The following is a 12,167-nucleotide window of genomic DNA, read 5'->3' as shown; positions in this document are numbered from 1 at the left end:
ATTTAATAATAAAAAAATTATTTATTTTTTATTTGTAAAACTCATAATTTGTATACTGTATATTATTGGAATGATGAAATGGCCAGCACTTATTGGTCTTTTTTTATGTTCGTTCATTGCATGGTACGGGACATTTTGTTGTTTTAAATATTTTTATTAAGAAAATATATTTATTCTTTTGTGATTCCAAATTGTAATTAATATTATTTATTTGGATAATAGTTAACAAAAATATATTTGTTTTAAAAAAAATATTATTTAAATAAAAAACTAAAATAATATTTTATTTTAAATTATTTTTAAATTACAATCAAATAAATTCGAATTTATTTGGATTTTGTTTGATATTGAAATTTTAAATCGAATATTGATTTAAATAGTTTTTAAATATGATATATTATATATAAAAAAATTAGTTCTCTCTCTGTCCCATAACAAATATCCATTTTTTCATTTTAGTCTGTCCCATAACAAAGTATCAATTTCGTAATTGTACTATCTACCTAACATTACAAATACTCTTACAATTTACAATATATTACACAAATATCATTACATTTATATCACACATACTAATAAGGTTATTTTAGTCATTTCTACTTTACTCATACTATATATCGTAATATAATACTAATATTTTTAAAACTACGTGAAAAAACAAATGGATATTTATTTATGAGACAGAAGAAATATTATTAATAAAATGTGTATGAATTAAACAATGGTGATTTCAGTTTGAAATTCAAACAAAAGACATGTTCTCCATTTGGTTTCCAATATTTTTTATGTTGTTGGATGTTTGGTCGGAGGACTTCACCCTAAATTTTGATGTTTAATTATTTTTTTAAAAAGATTATTAAATTAAATAATTTTTTTTTCTTTTATTATACTTAAAAAAATATCAAATTTGCAACATTGTAAAGACAAATCACACTAAGCTGTAAGTTTTGAAACTCGAATAACAAGTATTAAATCAAATACTTTTTCTTTTCATATATTATAGTAAAAAATATGAATTTTACATACCACGAAAAAATTTAATTGTCTTTTCTTAACATTATTATTAGTGTAATAATAATAGCAGTAATAATAATATCCCATTTGATGTCATTTGCTTTTTGTACGTAAATTTTTTAATATTAGTATTATATTGAATTGTAGTGAAGAAGACAAAAATACCCTTATTAGTGTGGTGTAATATAAAAGTAATGAGATTTGTATAATATATTATAAATTGAAAGGGTATTTATTATGTTAAATAGGTAGTACAGTTACTAAATTAGGAAATGATAACCTTGTTTTGGGACGGACGAAAATAGAAAATAGTAATCTTTCAATTGGATGGAATGAGTAAAAATATTATTTTCAAACTACTATTTTTTAAAACTCGAATCACAAATACAAAGTACATACATAAATTCTGTGTGTTTTAAGGAATTTTTTAATCGGTGTGTGTTTAGTTTTGATTTTTATTTGGTTGTCTAAATTTATGTTTTGTAATTGAAAATACTAAAGAATTTATATTTCTTTGTGGATTTTTGTTGGTTTTTATTATTTCAAAATTTTTTTCTCATTAAAAAATATTAGATTAAATACCTAAGTTTTATTTATTGTATTACATAAAAATATAAATTTACATTTGAAATATTATATTAACAAATACTTATATCATATCATATATATTTATTTTAATTTAACAATTTGTATTGAAATCTAAACTCAAAACCTACAATCAAATACACATGTAGATGCAAGTTCGTTTATTTTGCGAAATGATTTGAATAAATATATATATATTTTTTTTTATGTAAATTATAAAGAAATTGCATAGATGAGTATAAAAACAATGAATGTGCGATATATTATTATTTTGGAAAAATATGTAAGTTGTTTTTGGCAAACCAAATCAGTAGTTCTTAAAAATTTGCTATGACTATATTGTAAAAAAAAAAAAATATTATCTCCGTCCACTACCCAAAATTTTTATTTGTTATTTAGTATATCCAAATCAGATTTTTTTTTATTTAAAAAAATAACACTTAATTAAATATCAAAATATTATATTTTTTAGTTTTTCAAATAATAAATCGACTATGATATTTTATAAATATATACTCCATCCTTTTCTTATTTTTTTTTGTTTGAAAAATTTAAATGTAACGAACTTTGTACTTTAATAAAAAAAAATATTCTTACATTTTACATGATATTAAAAATACATAATTAAAAAGTAAATAAATTTAAGGATAAAATTATTTATTTATTTATTATTATATTATTATTTATAAAATATTAATATATCTAAATTAATGTGCGAAAATCAAATGAATTCATACTCTATTTCATTCAAATTTATTATCATTTTTTTTATTTAATTGTCATTTAAATTTATTCTCATGTTATTTTTATTATTAACACTTTTTTATACTTTTTATTTTTTAATTTTTTATCCTAAACAAGTACTCTTTCCGTCCCAGAATTATAGTCTGTGTTGTGTTCGGCACGAGATTTAAAAAATATTGATATTATATTCGTAGTGAGTAAAAAATACGGGTAAAAAACTTTTTTGCCATTGTGAGTGTATTAGTGTAAAAAGTAGTGACGATTGTGTAATAATAATTAAAAAATAATGATAATTTTATAGTGATATGATTATTTATGAAAATAAAATTATTATTTTGAAACGAACAAAAATGATAAACAATACTATTATACTCGTGGTACGGAATGAGTATTACTTTTCCAATTAAAATATTTGGTACTTAGAAGAAAATAGAACAAGAAAGAACGGGCACTACTCATCCCGTCATCCATCACTGACAGTAATCCTGTTTACTTTGATAAGGTCTTAAATCTTTGATTAATAGTAATTAGGGTAAATATAAAAATATACAGACATAAATACGACTATAAAATTTCAAATAATAATAATAATAATAATTCCACATTTTAACTAATATAATTATATTAACTATAAAAATGTATATTCGCATATATAAAAAAAAAGGAGACTTTGCTAGATAAAAAATTATACTCTTTCACGGTGCTGTTTCTGTCCGTTCCACATACTATGTCACTTTCATTTTTTGGAAAATGATTACACACTTTAATCTCATTTTAAATTTTTTAATTTATTTTTAAAATTTTAATTAAATTAATTAGTTATCTTAATCTTAATTTATAATTATTTATATTATAGAATAATTATTTTCACTAATACATTCTTAATTATCTATTAATTACACTCCTCCTAAAATACCGTGTCTACTATGTAGCGTACACGGTATCTGGGACGGAGAGAGTAAATAACAAGTCTACCATTTATTAATCCTAATTATTCATGGTTGAGAGTAGACTATTGTTCAAGTACGATTTTTAAGGATATCCACTTACGTTTGTATGTGTAAATATATATATATATATATATGTATGTATTTATTATAATAGTGGTCGAATTTTTCAAAGACGTGTTTCACCACTCGTCCACTTGCCTCTGATTCACCTAATTTATAACTTATAATTTTCACGTAAATGGGATCACGAAAAGACTGTATTTTATTGACTTCAGGTAATTGAACCTTTGGATTTTATTTATTTATTTATTTTTTAGGTAAACTGTTTGTTGGTCTTACAATTTGACATTTTATCATTTTAGTTCCGTAAGTGGAGCATGTCGCAAACTAGTCTTATAATTAAAAATTTTTTGTTGTTTTAATCATCCGGCGCCGAAGACGCCCGCGTAACTCGCCGAAAGCCAAGTGTCCTGCCAGGTCAGTGATACCTGGCGCGGACATGTGAATTTTATTTTATTTATTTTATTTTTTTTAATTAGACCAAATAAATAAAATTAAAAATAATTGTTTTAAAAAAAATTAAAAATGAAAATAAAAATCCACGTGTCCCCAGGAGGCGAGCCATACGGGCGTCTCCGGCGCCGGAGAATTAAAATAGCAAAAAATTTTCACTTATGAAATTAGTTTGCTACATGCTCCATTTACAAAATGAAAATCATAAAAAAATTTAATTACGGGATTAAAAGAAACAATTTACCATAATAAAGAAAAAACCATTTTTAAAATTATGTAAAGAATTGTTATATTATATTTGAAACTAAAATCAATATTATTCTCTCTATATAATTTTTAATAAAAATATATTATTTAATTTTATAAAATATCATATCAAAATATTATTTAAATAAAATAAATTTTAATCCAAATCGAAACCAACCCATGATTACAGGTAACAAATTCACAGCAATCACGGAGCCTCACCAGATCGGACAACAAAATAAAGATCAACGGCAAACGGAATGAACGGTTTGGATGAAGACGGGGTGACATTGTGGGCTCATGGATCAGGCCACAAGATTGGGCCAAATAGCGTGGTCTCAACCAAGATTTTTATGGGCCTCTTGACATTCATAAACTATAAATCTAATATGGGGTTTGTTCTTTTATTTTTAATAAAATTATAGTATGATTTTTATTTTTTTACTTTTTACTTAAACTTTTTATTGTAAAACATATTTTTTAATATGGATAAATAACCAGTGTACGGAGTATTTTGTATGTATAATGATATATATGACATTTATATAAAAAATTTAAAAATATTTAAATATTAATATATAATTATTTTTATTATAATAAAAAAATATTTAAAAGAAAATCGGACAAAAATAATATAAAAATATTGGAACTAATGGACGGAGCATTAATTTTATTTTTCAAACAAAAATGAAAACAATAAAAAAAAAAGCAAAAAAAAAAAAAACCTAAAATATTGTAAATATAAATAAATAAATTAAGAAACGTTAATTAAAAAGACATATACAGACAAAACAACAATAATAAATTAAAAAAGTAGCAATATTATAACAATCCAATTGAACGCCGGCACTCCGATCATGACTTTCTCCGCCACCGTTGGCCGCCCGCCATTCATTCGGTCCACCGCTCCGCACACCAATTTATACACACAAGTGCACCACTGACCAATCAACGACCGAATTTTTCGTGGAAAGATGGAGGCCAGAGCCAGAGCTCCAGGGAAGATCATACTCGCAGGCGAGCATGCGGTGGTTCACGGATCCACCGCCGTCGCCGCTGCCATTGATCTCTACACCTACGCTTCGCTTACTTTTCCTCCTCCGTCAGGTACTTGATCTATCTCTCTGATGGGGATGGTTATTGCAGTTTTGCTTGTGTTTCGATCTGTTGGAATGTGTTGTTGAATTGTTAAAGGATTTTGATGTGTTTGGTTTGATTTGCCATTTTCTCGGTTACTGTCGAACTGTTCGCGCATGTTTGGCAAACAGAACTGCTCGTTTTTTGAGCTGATTTGCACATAAGTTGTGGAAGAGATTTAAAAATGTCACCCTGGATTGTAGTCTTAATTTTGGTGATGAAATTGTGCGAAGATTCGATCAATTTAATGACCATGAAATTTACTAATTAATTGCTTCTGATTTGAGTTCAATTGATTTTTTAGTAGCTAGCTTTTTCCAAATGCAGCTAATAGGAAGGCAAAGCACAAAATTTAGGATAAGTAATGCTTGAGAAAGCTGGGGAAAGTTGCCCCTGTTCAACATTTAGCAGCTCATTCTTGAGTTAGGGTGAAATTTGTGAATGTTGATGTATTTTTATGATGTGAATTGACTCGTTTTTGTAAGGTTTAATTTTAAATATGACTCAATAGATTATTGGGGTAGCAGCACATTGGATATGGCAGTAAATATTTGACATTGGTGTTTGTTGCATGGAAGATTGTAAAATTGGTTATTATTTTCATAGTTTGCTATCAGTTTACTGGAAGAAATTTCATCTTCATAAGGCTATTATTTCTGGCAAGTAAACCATCCCTTGAAATTCAGAATATTGGTATGTTTAAGCATTAGTTTTATCATGATAAAAAACAAGGGATTTACTTGTTTACCTTCAGCTAACTACTGAGAGCTCTATGTAGAAAAGGATTTATGATATTTCATATTACATTGTCAATATTTGTATCCTAAGAAGGAGGCAATAGGGAATTAGACTTGTCACAACTATGGAGTGAGTAAAATGGAATCTTTGAACTTCCATTTCCAGTTAGCTTACATGCTTTGATAAATCAAGTACATGACAGTGAAAATTTTAAACTCTATGCCTGAATAATTTGACTTGACTTAGATCACTTTAATGGGGTTATTGGTGATGCTCTTCTGTGTACCATACAATGTGTTATTTCATAGCCTCTTCCTTTTCTGGGGTGAGAAAAGATGTAGGATGTGATTATTAAAAAGGCATGTAGTGGTTGATTGTATGAGGAGGAACCATATTTTCTTAGGAGAGTGGTATCGGTGGCAATGCACAACCGTTGCATATCAAACAAACAGTCTTATCTGTGCATCATACTTTACATCGGCATCCTAGTACTGCTTTCATTCACTTATATTGGTTTTTTCTGCTGATGATGACTCTATTTTTTAAGCCATCTTCTGTGTATGTTGTGGGAGCAGAGAGTGATGATGAGCTAAAACTTCACCTCAAAGATATGGACTTGGAATTTTCTTGGCCAGTTGGAAAAATTGCAGTAATCCTTTCGGAAGTTGGTGGCCATGATGCTTCCACTCCTTCATCATGTTCGTTTGAGACCATTAAAGCAATAGCCTCTCTAGTTGATGAACACAATATCCCTGAGGCTTATATTGCACTTGCTTCGGGTGTTTCAGCATTTCTCTGGCTGTATACTTCCATTCATGGGTATTTAGCTTGCATTTTTACCTGATTTTTTATTTTTTTGAATCTGAGATATTCTGAGCATGAATTTTACTGCAGTTCACTGAGTTGCATATTTTCTTTTTCTGTATCAGTGCTAAGCCGGCCAGAGTTGTGGTGACCTCCGAATTGCCCTTAGGATCTGGTTTGGGTTCATCTGCTTCTTTTTGTGTTGCGCTCGCTGGTGCGTTCCTTGCTCTATCCAAGTGTGTGAAATTGGATGTTGATAACAAAGGATGGCAAAAGTTTGGGGACAGTGAGCTGAATCTGGTGAATAAATGGGCTTTCGAAGGGGAGAAGATAATCCATGGAAAGCCATCCGGCATTGACAACACAGTAAGCACATATGGTATGTAAGCATTCCCTATATCAGAAGGATTGGAAAATGAGAGAATGAAAGGCTACACTAATGATATAGGAAGTAATCATTAAATATGCTGTTAGATAATTCAAAGATTTGCTTCTTCTATACATATTCCAGAAACCTCAATTAAGATTTTAGTTGCTATTCATGGATGAAACTTCATCGGGTTAGTTGTTATCCATTGCTTTTTGAGTAATTAATATTCCAAGGCCGGCACAAGAACAAGATTCAACTTTAGAACCGAACTATGCTTTGGTGCCGGTCTTGGATGTTGTGTTCGGGAAGTCCCTTCTCGTGTGACCATCTGCTGTTGCAAAATAATGCAAAATCGAGTATGCTTCCCATTATAGATAAAGACACGTCTTTTGGCCACAAAGTTGGAGAAGGAGCCCTGCTGTAATATTTAACTGTTTTGTCGGAATAACATGGATTGCCATTTTGCTGATCCTTTTCCCCTTTATTTGTCAGGAAACATGATCAAGTTCAAATCTGGTGAACTCACACGCCTCAAATCGAACTTACCCCTCAAAATGCTCGTAACCAACACGAAAGTTGGAAGAAATACAAAAGCATTGGTTGCAGGTGTGTCAGAAAGGACATTCAGACATCCGAATGCCATGAACTCTGTATTCAGTGCTGTCGATTCCATCAGCAATGAATTGGCGTCCATACTCCAATCACCAGTTTCAGACGAGCTTGCTGTAACAGAGAACGAAGAAAAATTAGCAGAACTAATGGAGATGAATCAAGGGCTACTCCAATGCATGGGGGTCAGCCACGCTTCCATTGAAACCGTGATTCGTACAACTCTAAAATATAAACTAGTGACTAAACTAACCGGAGCCGGCGGAGGAGGCTGTGTTCTAACACTACTGCCAAGCTGTATCCTTTCTGCTTTTCATTTCCATCATCGTCTTATAGTATTGAATCAGACCCTCCAATATTATCTTTGAAGCATTGCATTTCCATTAACTGGATAAACTCAGTACTCTCAGGAACAATTATTGATAAACTCATCGCAGAGCTGGAATCATGCGGGTTTCAATGCTTGACAGCAGGAATTGGAGGAGGCGGCGCAGAGGTCAGCTTCGGGTCTTCCTAACTCAGCCCAGAAGAACCACTCAGTGTAACACTTGTAACCCCTACTTCCATAAATAGCTTAAGCATAGCTCCTTCATCGTCGCATGTTTATGAGTATTATCTATTTTCTTCTGCGCATGCTAAACTTGGCGAAACATCGAACTTTCTTTGCGAACCGAGATAGCATGTCTAGCAAAAAATAAAAATGAAACTAAGTTGTTTCTTTCTTCTCTTTTAATATATAGATATCAAGTGTAGTATGCCTTCGTGGTTTTTTTTATGCATTTGGTATGTTTGTATGAATGTTGGTTCAATTTGACAAGTGAGCTTTGATACTAAATGTGCATAGTTGTTTTCAATTTGTTTCGATTTTATCGCACTTGGGCACACATAATTTTGAAGGAAATGGATCATGTGTTGAATTTATTTTACAATGGTATAAATTTTATTGAACTACATAGAAATATTCTGTATAATATGTTTTGAAAGGTTTCTACAGAGAGGTCTAAACACAAAGGTTAATATATAGGGATTAACTTTGATCAGCACTATAACAGCCTTTTTATTAAGCACTTAACAATGAGGGGACCTACTATGAAAGTGGAGAAGGGAGGTTTGAGGATTAAAAAAGTAATGACATAAAGTCTATGCAACTTCAAATTTTTGTTTTTATTTTTTTTAACATTGTTACTTTTAAAAACCATAACAATAATAATAATATCGTAAAAAAAAAATTAAAAGAAAAGAAAAAACCTAAAACTTTCAAAAATCATTTATAAAGGGACTAAAGTATGTGGGGGTGTTGACCTTTTGATTGGGATAATCTGTTTTGTGTTTACTTTTATGTTTTTTAAGGACAACATATATAGGTAGGTTGAATCCAGGATGGAAAGTGCAGAAATTTGCAAGGCACTACACAGACTTCCCTGTGAAATCGACGTGTCTCCCATAAATATTTTTAAGTGAAATGTCCCTCCCACTTTTTGGACATCCAAAAGCTGCTGCTGCTGCTGTCTGTGACAATCTCTCTTTCGTACCCAAATTTTATTATTTGAACGACTTTAAAAAAATTGGATCAAACATAAAAATATGGTATGATGATATTTAAATAATTTTATATTTTTAGATTGGGTACAAATTTTGTCACCCCCCATAGGCACATATAAGAATTGAATTATGTAATGAATGTTCTGACCATCTATTTCTTCAGCCTTTCATAAAAGTAACATAAATAAATATACATCATTTTAGGATTCAATAATTCTAAATTTGAGAATTCCTAGAATATCATTTCCATATAAAAAATGGTATATGTTCTTAATCTTTTTTTTTCGGAAATGACTTAACTGTGAAGCTACCATTTCATTCAATTCCATTCCTTGTAACTTAACACCTAAGATTATGACCCACCATAAAAAAAAAAAAAAAGCAACTATGTAAATCAAGAACAAAAAAAGGACAAATATAATATGAATTTAATATTACAAATGGTTGGTTTTATTTATTTTATTTTATTTACAATAAATATTATTCCCTTTTATTATGTCCCCAAAAAATAACTAGAAAAAAAAAAAAAAAGGAAAATTCGGATAAGATTCTATGGGAAGTTTTTATTGCGTTCACTCGAAACTTCCCTGCTAAGTCATCCAAAATTAAATAATTAATTTATTTTTAATTATCTACTTTGCAAAGTCATCCGAATAAAATAATAGTAATTAAATTAATAATGAGCACGAGTGCCAGATGTGGCCGCGCATTATAAATACCTGTGCGTTGGAGATATTTTCCGCTAACGTTTCATCAGGTCAATGGCGGTGGAAATGGAAATCAGCGGCGATATCTGCGCTCTCCCGGAGCATTGCATAGCCAACGCGCTGTCGCTCACGAGTCCGAAGGATGTTTGCCGCCTCTCGGCGGTGGCCTCAACATTCCGATCGGCGTCAGAGTCCGACACCGTTTGGGAGCGGTTCCTTCCGTCTGATTATCGCGACATCCTTTCGCGCGCGGTTGATGGCTCCGATTCGTTGGTCGATCGGTTCGATTTGAAGAAGGATCTGTATCTACATCTGTGCGATAATCCCGTGCTCATCGATGGTGGTCGGAAGGTAAGATTTGCTTGAATTTTTATTTGATTTTTTCGCGGCGGGATTGGAAGTTAGTTTGCGTTTTTAGGTTTTGGTTTTCGCTTGAGGTTTTTTTTTTTTTTGAATGGATTTGAAATTGCGTATGGAGAGATGAGAGAGATTTTTGGCTTTGTGATCCGATTGTATGATGAATTAAATGGCTAGTCGATTCGTTCTTGCTTCTGATTCAAACATTGATTAGCATTATCACCAATTGAACTTTATTGTTCCACGAAAATATCTAGTTGTTTGTTTCTTCGTTTAACTTCTTATGTTTCTTAAACTGAATTTTGTTGTTGCGAAGAAACTCTTTCGGAGAAGCATGAAGCACTAACTCCAGGAGAATCATAGAAATTTCGTTTGTTTGTTTTCAATTTTAAAAATGATTCGTGTTCAAACTCGGAGTATGCTGATTGTTCCGCATTGAATTTCTGTTAGCATCTAGTAGTAAGTATGAACATAATTTCAATAAAAATAATCTCGCTGTTGTACCCTCGAGTATGATCTTAATTATTGGCATTGCCTTTTCCATGATGTTATTCTATTGTTTGTGCCTAGTTTGAATGCTGTGCATTTTTATACAGTAGGTCTTTTGTGTTTTCGAGTTTGTTCTACTTCTCGAGCCTTATTCTTTAATTTCAAATTCATGATTCTGAAGCCTCAACATCCTCCATAGATGTAGAAGCTAAAGATCAGCCTATAACTAATTACATCCACGTTGCTGTATACAGAGTTTTTCACTGGACAAAACGAGTGGTAAGAAATGTTTCATGCTATCGGCAAGAGAGCTCTATATAGTATGGGGAGACACACCTGCGTACTGGAAATGGATCTCTCATCCCGAATCCAGGTAACAATAACAATTCAGTATAATATAATTCGTTCTCGTTTCTTCCTACACGTTATTAAAACGACGAATCTATCTTCTCTTAATTCATTCCAGGTTCTCTGAAGTTGCAGAGCTCATCGATGTGTGCTGGCTGGAGATACGTGCTAAAATTAGCATAGACATGCTGTCTCCGGGGACCAATTACGCTGCATACTTCGTGTTCAATTCAGCATCCAGAATGTACGGATTCGAGCAGATCCCCGCGGAGGCTTCCCTGGAGGTGAACGGACACGAAAGCGAGAAGCGCAGCGTTTCATTGGATCCTGAAGGATCTCAGAGGCAACGAAACCAAATAGTCCCTCGGCGCATGGGATGGTTCTACCATCGTCTACCCCGTATACAGCCATATCAGCGGCATCACCATGAGACTAGTGCAGCAACATCGTCGAATGAGGAGGAAGAGGAGGACAGAATGATATACCCGAGACGAAGGGATAATGATGGATGGATGGAAGTGGAGCTTGGGGAGTTTTTGGTCCATGGAAGTGAAAATGGGGATTTGAAGTTGTCGTTGATGGAGGTTAAAGGAGCCAATTGGAAGAGTGGGATCATTGTTGAAGGGATCGAAATTAGACCCAAGAAGAGTGCGAAGAATAGCAGTCAATGATACATCTGGGGGTTTAATTCTTGTGAAGATTTTGAGATTTATTCATCATATATCATCAGCTGGTGGTCGTGGATTTACATAACCAGATCTGTCTCTCACTAGTTTGTATTAAGGGTATAATTTTGGATGGCAATTGGAATGAGTGAGGTGTCAATTGAGGGGGTGTGTGTAGTATGCATGGAGGCCACGTGTAGGCCTACGCCGCATATGAACAATCGATCATTACACTATAAATAAATGATTAATCTTCCTACGCCACTCTTACCTTTTATTAATTGAAGCTGCTGTGCTCCCGCTCCCATTCATCTTCTTGTTTCGGAGGAGAATCAATCATCTATCTATC

General features: G+C 31.7%; 2 protein-coding genes across 3 annotated transcripts; both read left to right on the top strand.

The window, feature by feature from the left end:
* Positions 1-4,875: 4,875 nt before the first annotated feature.
* LOC127260411 (mevalonate kinase) lies at positions 4,876-8,564 on the top strand. Of its 2 annotated transcripts, none has more exons than XM_051288143.1 (5): positions 4,876-5,159; positions 6,503-6,746; positions 6,857-7,110; positions 7,594-8,007; positions 8,112-8,564. In XM_051288143.1, the coding sequence occupies exons 1-5, from the start codon at positions 5,027-5,029 to the stop codon at positions 8,225-8,227; spliced, it is 1,161 nt and encodes a 386-aa protein (XP_051144100.1). In that variant the 5' UTR covers positions 4,876-5,026; the 3' UTR covers positions 8,228-8,564. The 2 variants fall into 2 exon arrangements, with proteins under 2 accessions (XP_051144100.1, XP_051144101.1); XM_051288144.1 differs by having other exon boundaries at positions 4,877-5,159; positions 6,475-6,746.
* Positions 8,565-9,984: 1,420 nt separating this feature from the next.
* LOC127260413 (putative F-box protein PP2-B12) lies at positions 9,985-12,082 on the top strand. The gene is made up of 3 exons (XM_051288146.1): positions 9,985-10,310; positions 11,060-11,178; positions 11,272-12,082. The coding sequence occupies exons 1-3, from the start codon at positions 10,014-10,016 to the stop codon at positions 11,822-11,824; spliced, it is 969 nt and encodes a 322-aa protein (XP_051144103.1). The 5' UTR covers positions 9,985-10,013; the 3' UTR covers positions 11,825-12,082.
* Positions 12,083-12,167: the final 85 nt, after the last annotated feature.

Source organism: Andrographis paniculata, unplaced genomic scaffold (assembly GCF_009805555.1).
Source record: "Andrographis paniculata isolate CXL003 unplaced genomic scaffold, ASM980555v1 Contig62END, whole genome shotgun sequence".
NCBI classification, from domain to species: Eukaryota; Viridiplantae; Streptophyta; class Magnoliopsida; order Lamiales; family Acanthaceae; genus Andrographis; species Andrographis paniculata.
This window is presented reverse-complemented; position numbering and strand designations above follow the sequence as displayed.

What these genes read in the sequence shown, in the direction of transcription:
- LOC127260411 (XM_051288143.1), top strand. Translation starts at nt 5,027, where the DNA reads ATGGAGGCCAGAGCCAGAGCTCCAGGGAAGATCATACTCGCAGGCGAG. An exon ending in CAACACAGTAAGCACATATG is followed by an intron (nt 7,111 to 7,593) that starts GTATGTAAGCAT and finishes TTTATTTGTCAG; the next exon opens with GAAACATGATCAAGTTCAAA. An exon ending in TCTAACACTACTGCCAAGCT is followed by an intron (nt 8,008 to 8,111) that starts GTATCCTTTCTG and finishes GGATAAACTCAG; the next exon opens with TACTCTCAGGAACAATTATT.
- LOC127260413 (XM_051288146.1), top strand. Translation starts at nt 10,014, where the DNA reads ATGGCGGTGGAAATGGAAATCAGCGGCGATATCTGCGCTCTCCCGGAG. An exon ending in TCATCGATGGTGGTCGGAAG is followed by an intron (nt 10,311 to 11,059) that starts GTAAGATTTGCT and finishes TGCTGTATACAG; the next exon opens with AGTTTTTCACTGGACAAAAC. An exon ending in ATCTCTCATCCCGAATCCAG is followed by an intron (nt 11,179 to 11,271) that starts GTAACAATAACA and finishes AATTCATTCCAG; the next exon opens with GTTCTCTGAAGTTGCAGAGC.